Genomic DNA, 27,976 nt, shown 5'->3' with positions numbered 1-27,976 from the left:
GTCCGCGCCAAAGTCTCCATCGGCTTGGAGGTTAGACTGCTGCTCTGCCACCATCACAGCTTTTCGCTTGAATGCAGCATTGTAGAGGAACCACTTGCTCGTTGCCACAATGCTGACGTCTGGCCATTCACGAACATTGAAAAAAAGAAAAAAAAGACAACCTGCCTGCACGCCCGCACAGCCAGCACTCAAAGCCGTCAAAATGACGTCCTTTCGCCTGTGCCTCAGTGGATTTCCATTGCTGCAATGATGTCTTTTTGCAGTGGCGCTAGCGAAGTGCCATTTTTTCCATTTTACCGGCTCCTAACAAAACCTTCAAATCTAAGCCAACCCTGAAGTTTCATAATGATGCGTTTTGCTTAGATTCGATAAAGACGGTACTTGATCCTCTCCTTGCGTCTCGTGGAGAAATAAAGCGAAACAAAAAAGAGCAAGGAGGCCAAAAATGGCAAATCAAAAGGGCAGAAAGGGAACCGAGAACCTACCAAAGGAATCGTAGGGGTCGATGGTCGAGCTGGGCACATTCCAGCAACGGATAGTGTGGTCCAGGCCGCCACTGAAGCACTGCTCTCCTGTCGCACCCATCGCCAGGCACAGCACAGGGCCCCTGCACGGACAGGCAAGGCAAGTTAAGGGACTCCAAGAGGAAAGGAGGGAAAGGGGAGGGGGGGAGGGTCAATGTTGCAAACTGGCTCCTGTGCGCATAGTTTCACAGTTTAGAAGAATATTAAGCTGTGCTGGTGAATTACACTTCTCAAACAACAGACATATCAGTTTCATCAGAAGGCGAGTCTTGGCAAGCCAGGAAAGAAAACGAACTGCATTGAACGAGAAACACGCATGTTCATTTCGGGACTAGGTTTTTACGACTAAGTTGTCTGTCCTGTATCCTGAAGAATCACGAAAAAGAAGAAAGAAACTGTCCACTCACGAATGCGCCCGGAATGTGTAGACTGGTTCCACGTCTAGGGCTGCCGTCCTGCAAAGAAAAAGACCAGGTTGTGTTCCTGCTTTCGGAGGTCGACCCAAACAATCTCTGGGGATAGAGGAAACAAGGGCAAGAGATGCACTTGCATCACTGCCAAAATGCTTACGCGCTGTTTGCCAGCAATGGCAAACAGCCATTGCTGATATGACAGACACGACAGAGCAGGCTGAAAACGCCACCGTAGAAGAAGCTCAATCAAAATGCACGTGCACTTAAAATGCACACGGAACGTTCACTACAGTTGCACATGCACAACCGTTATAGTGAACTGATAAAAGCTTGAAACCCATACACAGCTGGGAAATACCAAGCGAGCTTAACGAGATTTGCGCGACCTCTTGGTAAAATTACGCGAGGGATGGGGGATATATGCGCGTCCATTTGTCGTTACTTCTGAAGGCATGCTGAGGAGCTTCTGGATTCATCAAAGCTTTTTTTTTTTTTCTAGACAAAAAGCACAATACTGACATCTGATGCAATTTCAGAAAATTTAGGGTTGCTTTCCCCTTTTCACATTTCAACCATTGACTCAACACTGCAAGAGGTACTAGTTTGAAGCTAATTTTTTTTTTTTTTTAGTATTAAGGAAAACGCATATCTAGATACAGCTAAGAAAATGAAAATTCCAGCAAGTCATCATCATCATCACGGAACAGCTGCATAAAAAAACACTAAATGACCTTAAAAGAAAAACAAGACAATCGTAAACAAGGCTCCCATAGGGAAGTCTAAATGTTTTTTAATCCTTTATTTTTATAGTCATTGCCCGCATTATTTGCACAACTGAGCCATGATCATTCCCTATCAGATGAGCTTTCATCGAACACTATACTTCATGATCACCATCATAACTCAGTCACTTTTCGCCACTACCTGGCCCTAAACAGCTCGTTATAAACTTAATAAAAAAGTTACCAACAATAAGCAGTGGAATGCACCACCGCAGGGCTACTCACTTTTTGGCAGGCACTGTCTTCTGCAGGTTCCAAAGTTTTAACGTGTGGTCCTCTGAAGCTGTGATGAGCACCGATTCGACAGGATGGAACGCCAACGCGCGCACACCGTCAAAGTGGCTGCAGCAGAAGACGGGACATTGCAGAGCCGTGAAAGGGAAAAAAAGAAGATACAGCGAGAAACCGTCAGACAACGACTTGCAGCTCTCACCAGAGCACAATGAGGAATGGAATTTTGCTTACAGGAGGACCGCTCGGATGCCAACACTGGTCAACACAGAACAAAACGACAAAACACGTCACATGGCCAATCAAGCATCCATTACTGTTTCTCTCTTGTCACCTTTGTCATTTACAGATCACGTCACAGAAACCAGCAACGAGGCTTACCACACCACAGCTACAAACCTTAACAGTTACAAAATACTATGGCCAAAACATACAAAGAAATACTGAAAATTGCTTTATTACGGAAGATGTTAACTGTTTATTAAAAACTACCGTATTTATTCGATTATAAGGTGGTCATTATTATAAAGTGAGGGTGCAATTGGGCAGACCCAAGAAACTAAACCTGATTATGACAGAGTAGCCGACGGATTATCAAGATTCGGCGGGGATCACCTGAAATACTGAATTACTAACATAGCCAAAATGAAAAATGGCAACCATGAAATAGAAAGGGGAGGGGGAAAGGGAGCTTCAACATGCTAAGTGCAAGTTATATGCGACTTTTGCCTTTGGGTGTGGCTTCATGGCAGCACGCATTTTTCCTTACAGTGTGGCTTCACGGCACCATGGCGCGCGCTGCCGTAAAGCCACACGGTAAGGCGAAATTCGCACTACCGTGAAGCCACACTTAAAGGCAAAAGTCGCATCTAAGGGGGAGGGCGACTGAAGCTTCTGGGACAAAACCTCGCCTTACATTCGAATAAATACAGTAATAGGAGAGTTCATAATGTAGGAACACCATCGACAGACACTCTGCTTTGCAATTGCAGTAAGAATGATCTGCCCCACAGACAAACAGAAATGTTCATGACGTTTGTTTATATATAAAAAAAAAACATTTACTTAAGTTCTTCCAATCCTTTTCCTCTCACTTAAAGTGACAAAGCCAGTTTCACAGACACAGGTGAAACCAGAATCAGGTCTGTAGGCCAGTTACAGGTCTGTAGGGCTTGGTTCCTTGCCTTGATCTGGATCAGCCTGAACTGCAACTTCACAGCAGAATGTTGCTGTGCAATTCGCCGTAAATAGTGCGATGAAAATGGAATGAACAGATATATTGCCTAGCATTACTTTTATGTTCATCCCATTCTTTTTGCACCATTAGTAATGAAGTGAAAGAATCGCCCAACCATCAATTCCTCTGTTCATGCGTAACTCTCCCACAACATAAAACTCTTCAAGCAGTATCAAGTTACAACTCTGAATAATAGAAATTTCATTATGAAGCGCACAGTGTAATGTTAATTTCATGAATGCACACTGCCTTTCTTACATCTGAATTCTTCCTTTCTTTTTTAAATGGCCTCTCAGTCAAGATTTAAAGAAATCCGAAGTCTGAAGAGGAAAGTTTTCAAAGTTAAGAGTGACAGATGCTTGGCCCCCGATGGAGCTTACTCCGCACTGCTGAAATGTTGCTGTAGTTCTTTAAATATACATAAAAGGAATGAGGAGAGAGGCAGTGGAGGTATTAGGGCCAACGCACGCAATGATCAGCAAAAGCAAAAAAATAATAATAATAATAATAATAAACTGACCTCCTGAGAGTGTACTTCGCATTCCACTGTTTTCCTGAAGGACTCCTTTGTGGCTGAAATCTGCAAATAAAGAAAGTTGTTAACTTGCGGACACTGGATGGATTCCTTCATCCAATCAGATGGCGTACTTCCATGCCACCAAAGCTAGAACATGAGCTAGAGGACTTGTAATGATTCACAGTGAGGCCAAAAGCGTAATTAGCAGGTGCCATGAAATTACACCAACAAATGCAGAAACTAATAATATAATGTTCCCCAATAGCAACCCACAAGACGAAATGTAAAAAAATACCTTACATTGCACTGCATTAAGTTCAAACTACTTACGGAGATGTGAAAAATTGAAGTTGAACACAAAAACTTGGTTTCGGCACAAGACGTTCTGGCCTAGAACTGTGACAAAGTGAAACTCCCCAATGCCCAATATTTCTGGGACACAGAATTTTAGCACAGGGATGCAAAATCACAATCTGCACATTTTTTTTCCTCTTGTTCCTTTTCTCTACTACCCTGTAATTAGTGGTGCACCGACAAAGAGCAAGGGGGGGGGGGGGGGTGTTAACTCCCTCCCCTCCCGTTAAAACCCATCATGACTTCTCGCCAAAATATCACAACCTTCCCAGAGAGAAATTTTGGGTGCACTAATGCTGCAATTCATGCAGGTCATCCTGTTTTTACTTTCATCCAAGCAAAAGTGTTAACCCTGCTCAAAACATTTGCATGCTAAATTTTTCAGCCCCAAAATGGCGAAACATAACCGACGTGGTAAGGATCATGTACTTATTGTATGCTTCTGCAGCATGACATCAGCATGTGAATTTATTTATTTATTTATTTATTCCCTCATTTGAGCCACTGGTGAACTTCAGCTGTAGGTATAGCAACCTAAATAACGTGAACAGGCTTTAAAATTTAAAATTGCCTGACAACGCAGCCACTTTCGGGTGCCCCCAACCAGAATTTCCTTTTGGCCAGGCATACAAGATTTTAAATAGTGGACCTACTACACTATTATCGACAGTCCACCTTAATTCGGTCACAAAAGGGGATATGGGCTGCGCTTTAGCATGGTGGTACCAATAAGTGGATGCCAACTTCTTTTTGCAAGTCTTCCTCCACCACCTTACAGATTTCCAAGCGACTCAATTTGATTATTCAGCCGAGATGTTCCTCATGGGGAAAAAAAAAAAGAGAGAACACTGGTTGTTGCACTCACATCGTAGCTGGACTCGGCCTCGTTGTTGACTGTAAGGCCTGCCAGCTCACCCAGGCCCAATGCTGCATCAATGTTGTCCTCGTCCACACCTGGGGTCCCCATTAGTGGCCTCCGAGGCCCTGCATTGCGAGAGAGCAGAAGCGCCTTCAAGGCACACTGCAACGAAATTGCCCTTTGGCTAAATTGCTCATAAATGAGTAGTAATATATATAACACCGAAGCAAGCTTTGCTAAGCTGCAGAACTAGTAACTGTGCAACTAATGCACAGTTACTGATGGTTAGCATACATGAAGGTCCGGTACGTCACGTGGCCCAAAATTTTTGTTGCAGTCGGCTTTTCAGGATAATAACAGGGCCATCTTGACAGTGCAGTTTACTGCAGAGCGGACACAGACGCGTAAGTAAGAACAAGTGGATTCTACTCTGACTAGTCTGCATACATTTGGCTCTGACAGACCGCAGCATGGTATTCAACGGGCTAGTTGGTTCGCAATTTCCAAGTGAGCTCAACCAGCTGAACTGCGGATGAAGGCGAGAAGGAAGACGAGGATCAGCAGTATCCTTTGCCCCGCCTTCCTTCTGCAGTTCAGCTGTTAAACCCGCTTACGAATGCAGGCATGCCCGTGCAATGCATTTAACACTGCTTCCTCCAGAAACTGCCGCTGGAGTCATTTGCTCATGTGTTCCATTTATCAGTAGGCCGATACTGCATGTTCTGAAAACCTAGACACATGTTTAAGATCAGAGTTCTCCATCAAAGAAACCAAGCACACTAGAAGCACGATGTGCTTTCGATAAAGAAACCTTCTGTTTGTTTCAAACACCGAAGCAAACAAAGGGCCTGAAACCTTGCACTGCTTGTGACATCGCCAGAGTGCCCCATTTAACGCACACATATCCCATTTTTTTTATGCAAGAAAACTTGCAAGGAAACTCTTCAACCAGAGCTTCCAACACAGCACAATGTGAAGGATATGGCGGCATCCTAATGTGTGTCAAAGTTGTTTAAAATATTTGTTGTTGTTGACGAGGTTGTGATGCTTGTAGCTCTCTGCAAGTTATGTGGCGCTAGCTGCAAATATGCTGCTTTAAAAAATGGCACCTGACCCTATGCCTTCCTTGTGCCATGTTTCTTCCCAATGGAAGGAAAAATTCAAAGCCCACCAACATGCTGCCATTAGCCACCCCCACCACGGGCAGCCGTCACAAACCAGACAGACCTACCCACATCGTCAGCCTCTTCCAAAAAGGCGGTGTAACTGGCAAGGCGCGAAGCGATGGGCTGCCGACCCAACTGGCCGTTGAGGACAACATCACCCGACGACGCCATACCAAAGGTCGCGGACGAAGGGGAGGTGGAAGGGTTCTGCGAGGCCGACGTCGGGGATGGGGACGAGGACGACGGGACCGCAGGGGGCGGGGCCGAGGGGGACGAAAAGGCCGGGATGCGAGGTGGCGAGCTGGTCGCGAAGGAAAAGGCAGGGTTGCCCCCCGGCCCGCCCTCCTCGGCAGAAGCGGCGGCCATGGCGGCGGCAGAGCCAGGCGTTGACAGCGAAGCCAGCATCGCTTGCAAGGCAGACCGCTTGGGTCCTAGGGTGGCAGTGGCAACCAGGGAAAGGAGTGCGAGGAGGAGGGTGGGAGAGAGAAAAACATGCAAGAAGCACAAGGTCATGCATGCTCTCTCTCTCTCGCAAAACTATCGCGAGCGAAAAGAAAATGGGCATACCAAAAGAAAAGAGAAGCATTCAAATATACCATGCAGTGCACTCTAAACAATCAACTGCCCTGGCCATCACACACACTTGCACCTGGTGAAGAGAGCATGCAGGTTCTGCCACAAGAGAGCAAACAGCTGAGATGGGCAGTCCTTCTTTCTGGGGTTTTACGCGCCGAAACCAGTTCTGATTACGAGGCACGCCGTAGTGGAGGGCTCCAGATTAATTTTGACCGCCTGGGGTTCTTTTAACGTCCGCCTTGCCAGCTAGGAAAGCCTGGCAGCTTGTGTGGCACTCGAACCTGCCCTCTCCATGCTTATAGTGGAGAAGGACAAATGGTCAAGCGCCTTCCCTCTCAATTGCATGTCTCTTGCGGCAGAACGTTTTTCGCTTTAAACTAACAAAAAAAAAGGGCAGACATGAGCCCCTTTTCAGACTAACTAAATGTTCTACACCGATAATGCAATGCCGAGAAATGTGCAGCAATCTCGTGGCACGTGCCAAGTGGGACCATCTTGGTACACTCGTCAAAGTCCAACATGCTGGCAAACACTCCTTGCGGCTGGCAGAATGCAAATGCTATTCGGCAGGCATGGCGGGCACAGGGGAGGGTCTCCAAAACCACAAGTGACCTACACCCCAGTGCAATCGACAAGCCACACCCAATCCCATTAGCAATTACAATGCAGCTTTTGTCAAAACAAACAAAGCCACTAAATGCATGAATGTAGTCAATTACTGGACGTGCAGTTGGCCTCCCACTGCAATTGCTCTGCTCGAAATCTCTAGAGAAGCAGTCAAACTCCCATTCTCACACCGCAGAGCTCCTCGAGACCCAAGAGTTTTTCGACTGCAACATGACAAAAGCAATCATCCGTGCTCCCAGTGGCTTCGATTCTTTTGACAAAGTCTCACTAGACACAGCAGCATGCAACTAAAGCATATGTGCAAGTGTGTTCCCTATTTGTAAACCATAAGCAACTTTGATGGTGCAAAATCAAGAGGCACTGGTGACTACAATCTGCATAGCACAGCCCAAGTGATGGGCAATGAAAAAAACGAGTGCAGCACAGCGACGCAACATGCAGCGATAGCTAGTGCAACCTTCTTCAAAGTTCTAAGTGCCACTTTCTACCAATAGCAGCCGCTCATGCAACGCTGAATGGTCGGTATACTTTTCGAAATTTTTAACATCGTATACTTTTCGAATAGCTTTCAAATAATGAACAGTTGTTTTCACAACTAATATAAAATGATGTTTACATCCTAGCCCTCATGTGAAAACATTAGCAAGTTTCTGTCATTACATTGCACATTATGAATCGTTTATTAAAAGCCCATTGGGAGCATTAGTAACAAATAAGCAGTTTGTTTGCACACATGAGACTCTTCAGAGAGTACGAATAATTGCCGTACTATAGCCGGTAAAGTATGGCTCCCCGAGTGGCGTCGGCTGCTCTATCCTTAATTAACTACACCCACAGGGGTGAAATTTGTTGTACTATTGCTCTAATTTTATGTTTGATTGAGCACAATTGACATTTTCAAGCATTCAAAAATTATTCATATTCACGAATAGCGACTATAAAATTCGTAATTTGAAAGTTTCAAATATTCATACACCCCTACACGTTTCTGCTATTCACTACTTTTGCCACTTCAGCCATTTCCTGCTTCTGCTATTTCCTGTACTGTTTTCTCAACATGCCTATACCCCTGACAAGTGCAAACAATGCCAAGGCAAGCTTCTGTGTCAGCTCTCAATCCAAATGGGAAACATCAGCATTCAGCAACTGTGCATCGTAAGTGTTACTAAAGCAATTTGGAATGCACGCACTCGTTACCGGGAATGCCGATCTTGGGAGCACGAGCAACTATCAATTCTAGCAATTGCAACTACCTGATCTCGAGAATCCGCGCTTTATCAGAGGACAAGTTGGGTAACAAATACAATTCCAGGAACATGACGAGAGCTTGTTTACCTTGGCATAGTTTGGAGATCATTTTGCAAAATGCAAGTGCATCGGTCCGCAGTGCATATGTTTAAGCATCACAGAATGTTATCAATAGGCGAGGCAGTCAGCAGGGAGGCAAGAGTGTGCACATGCAAAGCAACATTCCTTTGATGAGGTCCAGGGAGACGGCAGTGTTGAAGATGAAAGAATGACGAAGATGCACAGGGACGAAGCGAGACATACATTTTGGAAGAAATTCTACATTCCAGAACTTCTACTGCCTTGCATCACACCTTGAGATGTTGAGAATTTGCCAACAGAAGCTGTGCCAACACCTTTCTGACATATAACATTGTCACAATACCTAAAATATGGTGACACGGCACATGTCCTCAATGTCACCTATGACACAAAGGAAACTGAGTGGGATGAAATCACTAAGCTCAATAAAGTCGCACCAAGAAAAAGCAGACATTCCAGAAATCAGCTTCTACAAAAGCAGTTGCCTGGGAAGCATGGAAACAACACTAACAAATTTTTCCTCCACAAGCCAATGGTAGCCACATCATAATACATGCTACTATGACGATATAACAGCCATCAATTGGGTGTATCAGCCATAGATGAGGACTTTTTTTTTTTTCTCTCTTACTCAAACCTTATGATGAGCTGTTACATTTAAAGAAAAAAAAAAAAAACTGAAAACTGCCACTGAAAGCTGTTTCTGCAGCTGGTGTACAGGGACAATCACAGAGGCAGCTAGAGAATCTCTCGGAAAGGAACAACATGCAAGTTGCAGACAAGGATGTAAATATATCCCTCAGAGAAAAGGAAGAAAGCACTGTAAGGAGCCAGCGCAATTACCACAGACGAGATTGCTAAGACTGCCGACAATGACGAGCAACACAACCAGCAACAGACGAATGAAAGCCACCACCATCGAATTTGCAGCACGCTGTGCCACAGGGAAAGAGTCGTCAGAACGTGGAAGTGCACAGCGGGGGAAAAAAAAAAGATGAGAGAGGGTTTTGACAGGGGTTATGGAACGGACAGCCGACGACGCCGACAGCGACGCACAGCTGAGAAGCCCGAACTTACTCTGCGACGAGACAGAGGCAGCGACACCCTTGCGCCCTCGGCGCTCTCGTCGGTACTCCTCGACCAGCTGGTTAATGAGCTGCGGGTCAGCACCCCACCGCTGCGCCATCTCTTCCTCATCTTCCTCCTCCTCCTCTTCGTCCACAGCACAACCGTCTGGAGGCACCCCACTCATCAGGGCCAGCACAGAGTACACACACGCGCAACGCCCATGCGCCCCCACCACACCAGCCCCAATGACGGGCTGGCTTTAAGAAAAGTTTGTTTAGGGCTACTAGGCGTTTAGAGCAGCAATTTGTGAAGCGCCATGACAAGGCAACAGACAAGAAACACGCAGGAAGTCCACGTCCTGTGTGCACATTGTCTTCTATTTCTTTATGGCACTACATACGGCGAGCGAGCGTGTCCCGCAGGGCACAGGCGGGGAAAATTATTGCAAACACCAGAGTACGAGACACCCAAGCCCATCTTGTTGTCCTGTTCAGCCTATTTCCTTAAATATACACCCCGTTTTCTCAGTCTTTCCTTCCATTCCAAAGTTGCGTACTCGCACATCCATATTGCAGGAATTTTTTCTTAAACCGACAAGGGCACAGTCCTTCCAACTATAATAGGCATCACAGACTATTAAAATCATTGTTTAGGTCCATTCCGGCTTGTTGCAGAAGGGCGGCAATGTCAGACTACAGTCTGTGGAAAACTGCTCTCGGGCATTGTGCTTACATTCCATGCTGACACTTTCATCACTGCCCCATCTGCTGCAGTACCAGACAGCAGTTACCTAACGTGCAATCCCCATGAACAATCACATAAAGATGCTTTTGCATGGCTGGGCCTTGTATTATATTGCAAAAGTCATCCTAATAGCGCACTTGTAGGGAGCTTCAACTCACCCCTATGCTAAATAGGGCAGGTACTGATGACCCCAACAATCAAAGCCGTTTTGCGTTACTTACGGACAAGGTTTGCTTTACCTTACGGACAAGACACAAAGCATATACCCATCCCAATTCACTTCTGCTGCATTTGTCTGGACAAGTGAGTGGAGTGTACAATGCAAATCCCTTGCAACACCTCTTTTCTTTCTCTGTTCTCAGAACAGTTATGAGCTTGCCCTTATTAGTTCTGCTTGCTCACATTAAAGGAGAACATGAAACACTATTTCACAAAGGATAATCAGATGCAAATTGCCTCACTGAAACCAGAATACAGCAAATATTACAAAATTAACTAAATCTTGACTCCATGATCCTCCAGCAACAGGTACCCAGTGTCTATGAATGTGCACGCATGCGCACATGCATAGCACACAGACAGACAGAGAGAGAGGGAGCCCAACCCCATCCTGAAATTTTGAGCACACTCAAACCCACCTTCAGCTTCGCCTTGTGCACTTTGCCTCAAGCCTCAAACCTCGACATTAGTGGCACATCTTGCTGTTCTGCCTCTGTTGGGCGATGGCAACTAAACCCTCGTACAAGTAATTATTTGCTGACAAACACAACCAAATCATGCGTCTTCATTCTTTGAAATTTGGAAACCTGGTGGCAAAAAAATACCCGTAAGCAGCAGAAATGCAATTTCAGTTACCACTTCTTGCCTGTGCATAGTCTATACACATACTGGCTGCGTTTAACTGATGAGAAGAGCTTTAGCCATGCTGCTTGCTACAATATTGCAGTTTTCTTTTTTTCACTTTCAAGAGAAAAACTGCACTCAACGTCATTAGAACATAGCTTTGCCTTTTCACATGCAGAGTTCACACATCTCACCCTACTTGCAACACTGTGCTAAGGCCTCAGCACAATGAAACCAGGTCACGCTACTCTGTTATATGGTGCTGCCACCTATGATCAATGCTAACCAAAAAAAAAAGGTGGGCATTACTGACTAGTCCAAAAGAGCAATGTGCATAACTGCAGAGATGATACGAGCTCATTCAAAGCGAGGAAGGGTTTGAGGATCCGATGCAAAAGCGGAGCAGCAAGCCAGCTCACCCCACTCGGAACCGTCGCCCTGATTGCGGCCGCCTTCCCGACCGCCTTCGCCAGAGTCTGGCCCCAGGAAGTCAAACTCCGTTAGCACGTTTTCCGTGTCGGCTTCCCCTAGCTCGTCCCCAGATCCTAGAACCTGCAAAGAAAGATGGCAGCTGGTTTAGCGCCAATCACCCTTCCCAGAACAAGCTCGGACATCTCTCGTGAAAAGTATAAAATGACAAATCCACAGCAGGTGCCAACTGTAGCAATTGTCTCTCCGTTCCATCCTTACCACAATTTGCCACTGGCTTCGATCTCGGTGAAAATGCATGTCATCATGCAGCTTTCACCTAGATCGACCAATGAGCACAAACATTGGCATACAGCCATTTTGAACTGTCACATATAAACCAAGAAAAATAAAAACTAGATGACGGACACTGCACTCCTCCTTGAGGCAAAGCAAGCTACTTGCTTGAGAGAAGTACTGCCGAGTCTGAATTGCATGCCAGCCTCATATGAATTCTGTGCCTCATATGAAATTTTTCTGTGCTCATGAGGGTTTCAACGGGAATTCAGGGCGCGGGCACCTTTCCCAAGCGTATCACCCCTGAGGGAAGCCGTACGCCAAGCCGGGGTACGCTTGTGCCCATTTAAACCAGTGGCTGTCCGGCAGCAGTGGGAATCGAACCCACAACCTCCCGCAGCCGAGGCGGGCGCTCTACCACTAGGCCACGGCTCGCACATTGGCCAGAATGACCAGAATTCTTGCCAGAGTGCACTAAGACTATCCCTTGGGTGACTGCCCCTCCAAGCCACTTGGGCTTGGAGGCAACAGACGCGATGATGAAAGAGACGCTCCTGTTTCATGCATTGAGAGAGTCCTGTCCACGACAATGCACAAATTCAAGAAGATTTGCACTCTTGCCACCATGCCTACTCACACAGGCCACATGCAGTTGTGCCTTGGAGAAACAAAGGCCACGCCTGCCTCAGGTTAAACAATACCGGGTGGCACCAGGAATATGCCACGTTTCCTCCAAAATGTGCTTAATTCACTCGCTAGGCTGTGTTGTGGAATTGCTGCTTGTATACGGAAAGCTTCAGCATGCAAGGATCGTGTTAAGGCATGTTATTTTCGTTGTGCTGAGGCCTTGTGAGCATAGCGTTGCAAGTTGGTGGCATGTGTGAGCATAGCCATAAGCCTAAAAATATGATACACAAACAAGTTGCAAAAGAACTTCTTAGGGGAACAGTCAGTCATCTCAACTCCTTTCCATTCCAGTGGCGGAACATTTACTTTAAGCCAAGTGTACTGGATTACAACATACCTGGATAGGGCCTCATTACGGCAACAGCACCATTGTACCGACACATCGCTGCTTCAGTCTTTTAGGTCAGCATAGCCCGATTTCCCAACAAGATAGCTTCATGCATTACGCCAGAATGTACACTACACACCTTTGATTTTATTCGCCTGTTGTCCATCCGCTCCTCCGCCTCGTCGTCTGCAGACACTGCATCTTCCATTTCGTCACTGCAGGGCAACAGATGCATCACGAGTGCCGTATGTCAAAAGCTCCACTCAATCGCACGTACCCACAAGGACAGGAACAAGGAAAACCACTACACAGGGCCCAACAACAATGACACTTGCATCAAGAAATTGGAAGGGAAGCAAGTTTATTATAACCCTTAAAGTGCTGTGCCCAAGTATATAGTCGTCTGGCCACCAATGCCTTCACACTGCTGGCCGTGCCATCTACTTGGAAGTCGGTCAAACTAAAACTTTGTTTTTATGCAACAGATCACAAAGCTATCCCGTGCTGCTTGCACCTCTCGTTATAAGACACGACGGACAGGCACAAAAATTCCGCGCATTTTTTTGTACGGTGAAAAAAATTCAAGAACTTTTTATGACCTCTGTTTCAGAGGACTTCGATGTACATTACGAAGCGTCTTCAAGGAACAATGATAGCGATGGAGAGGTTATGGTGCCCGAGGAGTACTAATTATCCTAATAATTTCACTAATGTTCAGCAACATATAGCCAATAAATAGCATTTGAATTTAAAGCCTGCTAATGTGTTATTTAGACAGAAATTTAATTCGTATTTCAGAAAAGCTACTAGCAGCTAAACGTTTTATAACCCCCCCCCCCCCCTCCAATGAGAAGAGGAAGTCTGATTCTAGCAAAAAAACACTAATTGTGAGATCTTGGAAGCCAAGCACTACAGCGGTCTACACATCGAAATCAGGATTTCCATTACTGCACGCTGCTGCAGGCAATCACCCATAGTTGCCTATAGTGGCCCACACACCACCTCTACACAGACTACATCAAAAACTGAACACTGCAATACAGGCTGATTGCTTCTTTAGCATTTGTTGCGAACCCATAAGCATAGCAATGAAAGCCTATGCAGGTGTCGATAAACCATTTTTTTTTAAATAGCAGAATAGAAAATTTGAGCATGTTCCAGAGTATTTATTTAAAAAAGATTGTGAACCAATTGCTATGGCACATCTAGGAGTGGTAACAAAACACAAAAGCTGTGGATCAGCAGCCCAAATTACTTTCAAAACACCTTACTTTATTCTCCCATAACTCACTACATATATTTTTTATATATTACATTAAAAGCTTTTTTCAATGGTAAGTCCAGTACAGACTGCCTTCAGACCCTTGTCACAATGCAGTGCCAGCTTTAGGAGCCTCATATTTCCAAGTATTTCCGGTTGCCTGTGATGAATACAAGATGCACTAGTCTCTGTGGAAACAGTGGAAACTCGCGCTCTTACACAGACCGAAATAAAAACATGCTGGAAATAGCAGGCAGTAATGCCAATCCTGGATTGCTCCTCACAAATTGTCTCTCAAACCACTTCCATCAAGCCATCATTGACAAAATATTATTGTCCATTCATCATGATCATCACATGTTCACCATTATGTTCTTTTACCAAGTTCCACAGACTAAGGTGATATTCGCCTTTATATACCACTATACTGCATACTGGTTATGCCGATGCATGCCAACATTGGGAATGCCAGTGTCTGTTTAGTCTAAATTTTGCCTGCCCATTTTATTGAATCAACAGACTGCCAACTTTATGGCCACTGTCAATGCCCATGTAGCAGCCCCACAGGCCACAGGGTCTACAGACTATCAGTGCAGTGGCCTCTAAAATGCCTGCGTGACATAGTTATGCATCACACAGACTGCTTGCTCAGTGCACCACACGAAATTCTAATTTCTGACAGAAGCACTGCTTCTTTTGAGAAAGGAACCACGGACAATTTCAGAGGTGAAATGCCACCCTGTATGCTCAAGTCAAGTGCAATGAATACTGCATCTACACAATACAATTGCCCTAAAGGGGCCATGACACCATAGTTTCACACCTTTGAATCTTTGTGCGACCGCATTCTTTACAAATCGAATGACCACTTGGCAAAGTACGAATGAATTTCATGGTCCAGATATTAAGTTCCTTCGATTTGCCTACACTGCTGTCAACTCATTCATGGCGGGGCACGAGAAGTTCAGAGATTGTGCAGCTCGACTTCAGTGGTGCAGGCACTGCACGGCACTCATAACGAAGAATACTGAGGTGCCGACGTGGTGCAGTCCTTAAGATTTGTCCGCATAATGTGCATAAGTTTGAGAGGTCCCAAACCCCTGGTATGGTCGGTTTACGAGGTGTGTACACATACCACACATTGCATAGACACAGCAGACGCGTGTAAGTCGGCTTTCAAAAGTTCTTACGCCCGTGTGCTGCGTCGTCTGCTGCACTGCAGATTCACACCTGCACGCTTGAATCGAGTCGGCGCCGTCAGTAGGGAGGGTTCAGAAAAATTGTGAACCAACCCTGCACCTCTTGAAACGAATGGAATGGTTCACGGGCCGCCAGTGCTGCACCACTGAAACTAATACCAGGGTGCAGCACCTAGTGAACTGGTGCAGGCAAATCGAACAGACCCATTTTTAGAACGAGTTTCTTTGTTTACTCGCGAATGCCTTGGTGGTTTGGCATGTCTCCTGCATTTTCAGCTGCTGATGACATTTACCACGACCCACTCATCATGTTATCTAATGTAGTGGTTGCCAACGCTTCCCCATAGCTGCACTGGAAAAAGCTATTGCTTATTGTTATTTTTGACATGACACGCAAACAGCACTTTGCTAAAATAGCATGTCAGTTAAGCAATACCCGCAAATCTAACTGTTGTGGCTCATGTCACCCCGATAAGTGCCAGTTAGTGTAAATAGCCAAATTTAACAATTGCAACAAAACACTGTTGACCAAAGTTCAAACCACGGATGAAGAAAGTTTATTTCAGACAATCGTGACCTCTGCTGAAGTAAAAAAAAAAAAAGGCATTCGTGTCGACTAGAATTGTCAAATGCACCCAGAAGCGACAGCTGCATGCACGCAAACTAAGTGGGCACACTAGGCCTAAGCTTCGCACAAGGGAGACGGCAATGAAAACAAACACATAAAAAGGTGACAAGCACAGGAACTTGTATGTTTCAGCTTCAGAAGTTTGCTTCAATGTATTTTGAGTAAAAGTAGATACAAATGCTGTCATCCAGACAAGGTTCCTGTTTCCTGTGAATTTTTCGCTTAGCAACCTATCACCCATGCCAAGTACAATGGTCGGCATAGTATGGCAGATTGGCATATCACTGACACTATCTAGCAATGACTCTTGGAGTGTCATTCCCATCAGCGTTGTGCTGGCACCAGTATTGCGCCCGCCTAGAGCGAGTGCAGTTGCACTTGACAGTTGCTGCGAAGACTTGGCAACAATACTTCATCGCAATAACTGTTTACATGCCATGTCAGCACCTTCGTAGCCGAATGGTCTACGCATTGCAGACAACACCCCAGTGCACAGCAGTCATGGAGAAAGGGATGGCTGTGGTTATAGACATCACATGCTACATATCAACTAGCATCCACTGCCACTGGGAATAGCTTCAAGCTTCTAATTAAAGTGACTGATATAGGGCCCACAGCACCCTGAAACTTATGAATTAGGCAAGAGGCTCCTATGATTTTAGTCACAATGCAGCACCTCAATACGACTATCAGCCACGCAATGGCCTCCTCATTTATTAAGCATTTTGCAACTTCCCACGAGTGGGAATGTACAAGTTCACTCAGCTACGCATCTTGCTTCACTGACAAGATGGCAGATCTGCCAGAAATGGCAACAAGAGTGCCCATGCACAAGATAATGCCACCCATTCCCTCCCCCTTTCTTTTCACACGACCTCGAGCTTCAAAAGGACTGCGAGCACAAGGTTGGCCACCTTGTCTCTAAATACAAATGAATAAATAGCTGGTGAAATTAGGTAGCATGTCAGTTCACATTAAAAAAAAAAAGCATCTGGATAAGCAACTAAAATGCGTCTGCACACACAGGGTTCATAGCAGTTATTGTGGAGGAAATTCAAGTATTTTTAAGGACTTCTAAGGCAGCTGACAAAGCATTATGAAGGAACAAGGTGCCCTTTGTGCCTGATAGCTTCAAAACAATAACACTGTCTTCAGCAATAAGCAAACAATTTTTTTTATTGCACACAGAACGAGAGAAAAAAAAGGTACATAAAATAGGCATCGCGAGCTAACTGCCACCGAAACCCATAAACAAGGGCTTTGAGGACAGCTAGCAAATCCTGTCAATGGACTCTCGCGTATCTTGCATTCGTAAAACGGCGTTGCTGTGGCCGTATCTGCAGCCATAAGTTGCTCTCAGGAACCCTCTTACACAATACACAAATCACACAAGAAGAACAGCGCAAGTTTCCTTCAGTCTTCGAAATACTCCGTCACACAGCTTGGCATACTGGAGATTCCGCCTCCATCTTCAGGTGCTGTTGACAGCTCACCTAAAATTGTCTTCGTCGTCCTCCATGTCCACGGTTTCTGTGGCCAGGAAGTCAAACGTTGCCAAGACTGAAGCTTCCGTGTCAAGTAGCGCATTCTCTGCCACGTTGACCATCTTCTTGCCTGGTACCCTGCACAGGAAGAATAAGGACACAAAACTATTAAAAACTCTGTTCCACGAGACCAGGGCATAGCAAAAAGACACAAAAAGGAAACTAAGCGCAGTAGGCAAAGGACAGCTATTTATAGGCATGCCTCCAATCAAGTTTCGCAGGTCCTAGAGAAGGAATAGGCAGTAGTAACCAGCAAACGCAATATGTAAACACACCCGCGTAATACGAGGGGCGGCTTCAGCAGAATTGATAGGCAAGAAAGCATCAGTAAGCAATGTATCAGCGAAGCTGTACTTGCATACAAGACCACTATTTCTACTGTGCATTTTCAGCAATGCCGCCTAGCACAGCTGTGTGTTCACAAACCCCTCTGTACTGCAGAAAATTGGCAATATTTATGTGCGATTTCTCGCTGACAGTAGACTTTAATAGCTGTTAACAATAGCTGACTTACATGTAATTCTGTGAATTACGAGATAAGTGCAACATATTTTTCTCCTATGTGAGGCTGCTCATCACCTCCAAGGAATCCAGACCCCTCACCTGTTCACAACAGTGCACCCATGTCTCCACAATTGAGCACAGCTACACTGCTGTAAAGTCCCGAGGTCTGCAGTACACCAGACCTCCAGTAACTGCAGCATTAACAGCCAAACACTACTGTGACACCGCTACACTCCCAGTACGCATTTTACTGCGGCAGATAACAAACACACAATTTTCTAACTGTTTGTAGACAATATCCTTCCATACACAGCAGTGGTAACATTTAACCATTACTTCCACTGAAACATTGAAATTCACACAACTACCGGTTCGATTGCAGCGACGGACATTCCATGACAGTATGGTTTTTCTCTTCCCAGCTAACCAGTATTGTAACAAGACAGTTGAATTATGTTAACAGATCTGCCAATCTTGGTGACCAAATGAAGAAGCACCTTTTTTCGTGTGTGGATTCACCATATTTATGTGTTTGTGTAAATTGAGAATTTTGTAAATACAGTCTACCTCTTTCCTTCCTCGCTGAAATGTGCTAACTACAGCCGCATACTAAGTTGATGAGAAATGGGTCCACCAGAAGTTAAATTTTTCACACTTGCATTCAAGTGGCAAGCACTGACAGTAAGCATTTCTCGAGTTACTTATCGAGAATCTCTAGCCCCAGCATCATTGAAGGCGAAGCTCATTGTGCAAGTGCTTTGCCAGAGGCAGGCCTTCAAAAACGAAAAAATTTAAACACGAACAGGCAAAAGCCAGCGCACCTCCTTTGCGTGTCCGAGGAACGCTTGACGGGCTCCCCGGGTGCCGTTCCCCCAGCACTGCCGCCATTGACGGCCGGGTGGGCAGCCTTGTCGTCGGGCGCATTCCCAGAGCCGGCGTTGGCCGCAGGTCCCAGCCCTAGCAGTGTCCGAACCCGCGCCGACCGCACGTCCAGGATGGTGTCCGTGTAGCCGATCTCCTGCAGGTACCTGCCAAGGGCACGGAGCGCACACAAGCTCAGTCTGGACTGGCGTTAACACTAGACACAAATGGAAGGTTAGCCCCGCTTATTTCAATAGTTCAGCAGCTTACTAACAGCACTGGAGAACTGAACAGGAAGATGGAGGCAACACGCTGGAGTCGACACTTCGACAACATGTCGAACCTTTGGCTCCAGTGACATTACTTGTTCCACCACTGTTAATTACAACACCCTACCATGGGATTCCTTTTCATTTTTTGAGGCGCACCTACATAGTTTTCTGCCTGCTAGTCGAGGTAAAACACTCCTCATGACTGTACTTTTTTTCCATTGGATATCATGAACCAATGTACCCACCCTGCAGAGAACTTGTGTATATACAACACTGATGTATATTCATGAATAATAAATAAACAATTGTCAGAATTAGAGGCAGCAGCACTTACTGGTCTACAAATGCGAAACCTGGATAATACTGACAAAAGATCACTCACCGAAATGACATATGAGCAAATTCATTTGCCACAGAAAGCTGTCATGCAATTTAGAGTGGCAAATCCGGAGTTTTTATTTGTAGATACGAATGTAGTGACAGGTACCAATAAGATTGGTGACACTCACTGTCTTAAGAGCTGGCGCCCTTGCCTCCACGACACGTTGCTGTTGCTCGTGATGAATAGCTCACCATCCATGGGCTCTTCTGCAAGAAAGATCAAAAAGGTCAGTCGAGCCCGTTACAAATGCCAGGATTAAAACAAAGCAGACAACAGGGACGCTCACGAGGATGGCAACAAAAAAGTGCCCAAACAGCGTATGAAAAGTAAGCCTGCCTAATGCAGCACTAATAAATGAGGCAGGAGCCTTTTTGCACGGACAGTGCTGATGCACACATACTCGCAAATACTATATTTTTGCCTACACTGGCTGCATGAGTGTAGGAAGGCAACGCTCCCCCCCCCCCCCCTCCATTTCTTTTTGAGGCAGAAGCGTAGCATGAAAGTTCCACTTTCTACACCGCAGTTTCAATTAGTGCAGGCAGCAGACGACAGACAATCAGGACGACTCTGCAAACATGTGGTGCCATTATGTCAGCGACCGTCGGTGCTGAAGGATCGCTACAGGGACGGCAGCAAAGTGCTGGCGCAACCGTGTGCCACAGAGAAATTTGACCTTATCTTCCGAGAAGATAAAATTCTTACTCATGGATGGTGCACATGCAGCAACATACAACAGGCTGTCTCAGATTCTGCACAGCTTTATATTGTCTTTGTGTGCTGCGCCATTTACAATGAATGAAGCTGCAGCTTGTCTAAATTTGCTGCTGATAAGAAGCTAGTACATTGGCATTTAGTGTTCAGGCAAGGGCATACATCAAAGACAGATTTTCCGGATGCCCAATTTTTCGAACGTACCCGATAATTCGGATGCCTTCGCAGCACTGCCATGTACCACACACAATCAATGTATAAGAACGTCTGAAATTTTTGACGCAAAAAAAAAAAACATTCGCTGTCCGATCTTCCGGACTTTTTGCCATGACTGCAACTTCAAACCGGCTTTAATCAAAGCCGCCACCATTTTGGTTACCTTGCCACCTAGAACTGGCACTCTCACACGCAGATCCGCTGGCAGCCATGCCACCCCCACGGCAATGCTAGGCCTAGCTACTTCGACGTTCACTACCAAGCTTCTTGCTGTTCGGTGCCGTGTTTTTCATTGAAACAATACACCGCTGTTAGCAATGGCGCCGCCTCCACCTTTGTAATCCTCGCCAGTGGCTTCGAAGCTCGAAAAGCGTGGCGGGTTGCATAATGCCGGTTCCCAAAATTCAGCTTCGCCTCAATAGTGCAGTGTTACACGGGGAAGCATACCACGAGTGGGAAGAAGCCATTGTCATGGGACACAGTATGTATTCCTTAATTATATACGCGTGCATCTGCCGTTTCCTATCACAGTATGAGCACCGATATGCTAAAGTGTACTGGGCCGGTATTTTGTAGCGATGCGTTATGCTTTGTTCTAAACTAGTCTTATCATCCACCGCTCACGGCCAGCTGATCCCGTTGATAACGTGAGCGGACCGTCGCTCTGACCACTGACCAAGCGCGAAAAGGCATTAGCATCGGAAAGGCATCGCTACAAAAATACCGGCCCTGGCAGGCCTTTAGAGCTATTTCGGATGTAGCTGTGGCGATTTGAGCCCTTGGGGGCAGTAAAAGGCATGCATTCATTTTTTCGGATTGCCCGATTTTTGCGGCCCCTAGGGAGTACGAAAAATCGGACAGTGACTGTAAACACAGTCAGCGTATGAGAAGTCAGGCACTGCTATCAGTGAATGCAGGAGACTACAAGCAGTCTGCTCCAAATGACTACAATGCCGTCCGCAAAGTGCAGCATAAAATGTCAGTCTCTGCCCTGTATACACTCTCCTAAAGATGCACACTGCAGTCAGTCAGTCAGCCAGTCAGTCAGAGAATTCAGGAGGGGCTCTTCCCACAAAAGCAGGCTACATCTGTTTGCTCCGTGCTCCGCACACAGGCACAAAGAGAAGGCATTGTGGCTCACGCATGTTATGTGTAGCGATTACCTTTGTTGACATCGTCGAAGACTGGTGCCTTCAACTCGGCAGGGTTTGGATCCGTGTCGTACTTGAGCTTGTGAGACTTGATCCTAGAAATCGGGGCATTACCAGATATGCATCAGAGCGCAGTTCCTAATAGTGTGCAAAGTGTGTTGTCAGTACTGGCACTGCCCTCAAGGAAGGACAGGGGGTGTTAGAGCACTGGACATGCAAGACAAAAGCAAACAACTTCACTGTCTTGGTTATCTCTCAATAAAATAACATTCTTTTCAGTCAGCTTCACCCAAACTGCCAAGGCATGCTAGCTCCACGTCAAGTGGCACTGTATGATCACAGAGCTGCTAGAGAAATCTCAACATGGCTACATGGTTCCTGGTCCAATAATGAAAGACATCACACTGCGCTGAAATGATTCCAAAGTTCGTACACAACATTAGATAAAAAATTTCAGGGCAATTCAAGGATTTGAAGAATGCCGAAGGGCGAAATTCAAGGAATTTCGGTCATCATCATCATCACGGCTCCATTTTCATGGCCGATGAGCAATGATGCTGTGGTGCGAACAGGCTAACAAAAGAACAAAGATAGTGGTATGACTTGGTAGCTTCGTCTAGCTCCCCGATGGCTACGGCAACTTAACAAGCCTGTCCGAACACTAAAAGAAAATGTTGGGGATCCTTTCCCGATAAGCAGTGTCCATGGCATAGCCTCGATGCAGAGTTTCTTGCTTCAAAGTTTCTAAATCAGCCCACCACCCAAGTTCTCAAGGAACTCGGGGAGCACATTTATTTTCAAGGAGTTTTGAGGGCCCTTGAATCTTTTTCCAAATTCAAAAGTATTCCAGCATTTCAAGGAGATGTACAAATCCTGCCATTCATCATTTCTGACAAAATACCCACATCCAGAATGTGACCACACCCTCAAAACGTGGAAAAAACTGATAACCTGATGTGCAACCTCAGATAGCTACCAGACAGAACAACATGGCTAGTGAATTAAAATGTCCCAAACTGCTTCAGCAGAGTGCACTAAACACAACCCACCTTGTACGAAAAGAACATTAAAAGCTGAGGTGGCCTTCATAAGTGCAGTTCATTAAGGTGCAAACCGCACAGTGTAATGAAAAGCAACACTGTCTTTCCTTGTGAATTAAATGCCTCTACTCAATGGTATCTCAAAGTTGCAAAGCAGGTTTGCATTATGCCACAAATTTAACTTCACAGGTTAAAATTGGTTGTTTCCTCCACAGGCAAGCAAACAGGGTGGCCCTCAGATCTCATAATCTTCGCGCACTGCAGCACATTCCTTTTCCCGCCAAAACCGAGAGTGGAGAACAAGCAGCCTGGAGATAGCAGCTTACGGCCAATCACATTCTACTCCCACCACGTTTTTGAAATATTACTGCCCAATTTTGTAGGATAAATTCGTGGAGGAAGAAAAAAAAAAAGAAAGAAATTGACAAAAAAGGATGAGAAAAAAAAAGAAAAAAAAACTAAGGCGAGGTAATCTTATGAAACCGAATAGTAAGGCTGCTTGACTCCAAACCCCCAGGTCGAGGCTCGAAGGACCCCGCTAGCGAAGGCAGATTGTAATCACTGGGCAACCATGTTGTGCTCAGCCTAATGATTTAAGAGAGCATGCACATGACCTCCAAGAAAATTACTAATTTCACTTGGACTGTTAATGAACGAGCAGCTGTGCTGGTTCATAAAGAATAACAGAGTCAAATTTTAAAAATACTATACCGATAATGATCGGCGTCACAGAAAAATGAAAATATTCTCTTGTTAATTCATGAAATATTCAAGTAACGGCAGCCCAAATTTCAGCTGCTGTTTTAGTGGCGGCACTGATGTCGAATAACTGAGCGGGTACGAAAAATCAGGCTCAATATAACCTCAAGGTATCACAAGCAACATTACCTGTGCCACAAATTTGACTTTAGCAGTGAAAATCCGATGTTTCCTCCTTAGGCAAGCACACAGGGTGGCCCTCAGATCTCATAATCTTCGCGCACAGCAGCACACTCCTTTTCCCGCCAGGACCGAGAGTGGAGAACAAGCAGCCTGGTGATAGCAGCTTACGGCCAATCTCATTCCACCCCCCCACCCCGTTTTTGAACTAGCATTGCCCAATTTTGGGGGATAATTTCATGGGGCGAAGAAAAATGAAAGAACACGGAAAAAGAAAAGGTAAAGCAAGGGGAATCGTAGGAAACCGAATAGTAAGGCTGCTTGACTCCAAACCCCCCAAGTCCAAGGCTCAAAGGACCCCGCTAGCGAAGGCAGATTGTAATCACTGGGCAACTGCTTTGTGCTCAGCCTAACCTGAGAAACACTAACCGTCCACGCTAATGACTTCCAAAAAAATTACTGATCTTAATTGGGCTGTTAACAAACCAGCAAGGTGTTAGAGCAGACCTGCCAACCTTAATATGTAAGGAATATACTGTCAAAGTAAAAAGGTACTGAAATTTGATGAAAAATACTAGAAATTGTTTCATTACTCGGGACACTGATTGTTTATTAAAAATTTTGCGACTTTGTACTGCTGGGGCACTGAAAAGGCATGCTACTCTATGTTCACAGTAACAATCATCTGCATCACAGCAAAATAAAAAATTCATGCAGTTTATGAAACATTCATGTAATGGCAGCCGAAATTTTAGTTGCTGCTTTAGTTGCGGTGCTCCTGCTGGCAGGTCCAAATCGATCAACGACTGTATCTGTATTCGGTTGACATCAATGTGCCTAAACTGGCTGCAAATGGAAAAAAAAAGTATAATAAAAAAAAGAAAAAATATCGTAAACCCCTACAGTCGTGTGTTCCATGATAAAATAGTAAATGTTTACAGTCATGTTACAGGCACTTCGAGCAGAAACATTTGGTAAAACTCAAAATAAGACAAATTGTAAGGTAATCGTATCAGAGTCAAGCTGGAGGAGTGGACAAAGCATGCCCATTGCTCCACACATGGCCGGTATTTCACAGCGATGAGTTATGCTTTATTCTACACTAGTCTTATCATCCACCGCTCCCGGCTGGCTGATCCCGTTGATAACGTTAGCGGACCGTCACTCTGACCACTGACCAAGCGCGAAAAGGCATTAGCATCGGAAAGGCATCGCTAAAAAATACCGGCCCATGCCTGCAGATGTCAAGCTTTAGACGAATGCCATTTAAAGGAGCCCTGAACCACTTTTTATCGAAGTGAAAAAAGGCATTTGAAGTGAAAATAGGCTATTTCGGAAATTCTTTGCCGCAAAAAGTACTTGAATGCATTCAGCAGAAGCATAGTTGTTGACAATCAAACACGGCCTCTGCTGTGCTTCCGTTCCTTCTTCAGTGCCTAGCACTGCAAAGGCTACGGCGGAGTGGGGCCTGGCCACAACGCTCCACCTTCTCAATGTCACCGTGGCGCGCAGTTCAAATTTCATTCTGGATGCTAACGTAAGACGCCACGACTTCCAGATTTTGGTGCCTACAACGCGCTAAACGTAAGCCAAACGCGGTTGTCCTCAGCGAGTCGCAGTGCGCTTAGCCACTGGACTCGTGGCGGCATCCCGAGGCGGCCGCGGTGTAGCCGACCACAGCTGCCAATCGAAGCCGCATATTGGAATGCGCTTTATTACAAAATAAAGTGCACACAAATGAGTGAGCAACACGGCTTCCGTTGAAAAGAGAGCATTTGAGAGAAAGGTGACATCGCGCTCCTGTTTGCACGCTCCACGCACCGCCTAGGACAGCAAAACTTGGCCGAGATGTCCACAGCTGCTGTGGACTATGTTATTTCACCAAGCCCGAGGGGTGGTTGACGGCCCCCTTAAGCAATTATCTTTCAGCAATCATTTTCTTGCTAAGGATACTTTTTAAGAATAATACACCAGCAAAATGTGCTTTACTGATAATCTGAGCCGAACGCCTGCAATGGAATTGTACTAGCTAGTGTTCTAACGCACACTAGATACGCAAGACATCAAGACAGATCCTGGCTTACCATATTAGAACACAATATACAGGGTGCAAAGCACCTCAAAGGCTTTCAAATGCTCATACGAACTTACATTACTGAGACCTGTAGAATATTGTTGCACTAATAGACATCTGTCTGAGGTGTCACACATGCAAATGTTTCTCTTACAAAGCAAATGTTAAAATTACATTTCGTTCAATACTAATAAGATGTGTTGAGGTGTTAATGAGGTATGAGGTGATTACAGACTAAACCTTGCATAGTTATACGTAAAAAGATTTACTAGTCATTGTGCTCAACTGCTACGAAGGAAGCTTAAACCTGTCTGGTTTGGCTAATTAAGTTGATAACCTGTCCAACCAAATGGTGGATTTATTAAAACCCAATATTTGGAGCCAACTCGGCTGAATTCCAGTGAATTGAACACTGATATTTCCTTGTGAATGAACTGCCTCTGCTCGATATCGTCTCAAGGTACCACAAGCAAGATCCCCTGTGTCACAATTTAGACTGCGATCGTTTAAACCTGGTGTTTCCTCCTTAGGCAAGCACACAGGGTGGCCCTCAGATCTCATAATCTTCGCGCACAGCAGCACATTCCTTTTCCCGCCAGGACCGAGAGTGGAGAACAAGCAGCCTGGTGATAGCAGCTTACGGCCAATCACATTCTACTCCCACCACGTTTTTGAACTAGTACTGCTCAACTTTTGAGGATAATTTCACAGCAAAAGAAAAGAAAAATAAAGAGAAAAAGAAAAAAAGTAAAGTAAGGTTATCTCAGGGAACCGAATAGTAAGGCTGCTTGACTCCAAACCCCCAGGTCAAGGCTCGAAGGACCCCGCTAGCGAAGGCAGATTGTAATCACTGGGCAACCACTTTGTGCTCAGCCTAACCGGAGAAACATTAACTGAGCACGCAAATGACTTGCGAGAAAATTACCGATTTCACTTAGGCTGTTCTTCTAGTGGAACCATTGTGAAACTCAAAATAAGCCGCATTGAAAGACGATAGCCAAGGCAAGAGTTGGCAGAGCAGGGAACAAAAACATGCCCATTGCTTCATCAATGCCTGCAGATAAGCTTTATACGAATGCTATTAAATTAGGATAGCTTTTAAAGATTATTTTAAAGGCATGTCAGAAAGATAAATTTAATACATCCATGTAATCAAGGTGCATTTGATGAGATCTCACTCAAGAAATCAAACGTATCCCCGAGCCAACATACACTGCCAGGGCAGTGAAAATCCCCATGGAACAGAGAGAAAATTAACTAAATTCAACATTACATACTTGAGTAATGTGCTTTAAAAATAACGCGAGAAAAGACGTGCTACAGTAGCATGCATTCTGTCTTCTGATGTACACTAATTATGTACATTCCAATTACCAAGACAAGGTGCATGGTTCACTGCTCTTAGAACAAAGCTCAAGCGTAGAGAGGAGCGTAAATTCTTAAAGGGACACTAAACGGAAAAATGTTTTTTTCTGTATCCGTAGATTACCCTTCCACAATACTGAAAACACCCCTCTTGCCACAAGAAGCCGCTTGGCAAGCCAGAAAGAAACAAAACCCAGAAGGCGAGTGGCGACGCCAGCTTGAAGTTCCTGCACCAGCTCACTGTGAAGTCATGAATTTTGACAGTGTCTTCTGGGTCTCAGTTAATTCTTTAGTGATAAAGATTGACTACATTGTGTTCCAAAGGAGCCCACGACTGAATGTGGCAAGTTTCGCGAACTCTTACTGAACCAACGTGGCCCAAATACGAAAAAATATTTTAGAAGTTGTGACATCACACAGAAGTGCTGCGTTGGGGTTTGTGCACGAAATTCAAAAAATTAAAATTTGAGCTTCATTTTCTCTTCTAATAATTGACCTATTGCAGTGTAATTAACGACACCAGTGTTTACGAAGAATATTTTATCAGTCTAAGTTGATTTATTGTTTTACTTTGAGGTATTGTATAGGCTGGTCTTTGCTTACAAGGTAGAATAAATGTTAATATAATATCACAGTGAACACTAAAGAAGTGTTTAAATGTGTTAATGAAGTGCAAGATAAGGTACTAAACCTATCGCAGCCCACTAAAAAAAAAAAATTGCCATTCAAGATATAGAACTATTACTCACTTCGACACAAGGTGACGAGGTATAAAGCTCCTCTCTACCAATAACGAGATCATCACGAGATCACCCATACCACAGCAGCCCAGTAAGTCTTCGAACTGGAGTAGCACTGGACAACATCCTTTCTGCTGTGCCAATGCTTGTTTTCAC

General features: G+C 45.1%; 1 protein-coding gene across 13 annotated transcripts in view; it reads right to left on the bottom strand.

The window, feature by feature from the left end:
- The window catches only part of LOC119458861 (striatin-3-like), a 243,855-nt gene that overhangs the window by 158,329 nt on the left and 57,550 nt on the right, over positions 1-27,976 (bottom strand). For 4 of the 13 annotated variants that reach the window (XM_049670685.1, XM_049670690.1, XM_049670687.1 and 1 more), the window contains exons 3-8: positions 21,735-21,817; positions 19,769-19,847; positions 18,948-19,154; positions 17,572-17,700; positions 13,130-13,205; positions 11,690-11,822 (exon numbers count right to left, since the gene is read on the bottom strand). In XM_049670685.1, the coding sequence (XP_049526642.1) occupies positions 11,690-11,822; positions 13,130-13,205; positions 17,572-17,700; positions 18,948-19,154; positions 19,769-19,847; positions 21,735-21,817 (707 nt within the window). Of the gene's footprint in view, positions 1-4,923; positions 5,043-6,148; positions 6,515-9,692; positions 9,849-11,689; positions 11,823-13,129; positions 13,206-17,571; positions 17,701-18,947; positions 19,155-19,768; positions 19,848-21,734; positions 21,818-27,976 lie in introns of all 13 variants that reach the window. The other 9 variants (XM_049670683.1, XM_049670688.1, XM_049670692.1 and 6 more) reach the window with 6 other exon arrangements.

This window comes from Dermacentor silvarum, chromosome 7 (genome assembly GCF_013339745.2).
Source record: "Dermacentor silvarum isolate Dsil-2018 chromosome 7, BIME_Dsil_1.4, whole genome shotgun sequence".
Lineage (NCBI taxonomy): Eukaryota > Metazoa > Arthropoda > Arachnida > Ixodida > Ixodidae > Dermacentor > Dermacentor silvarum.
The sequence above is the reverse complement of the archived record's forward strand: the minus strand, read 5'-3'. Positions and strand labels throughout refer to the sequence as shown.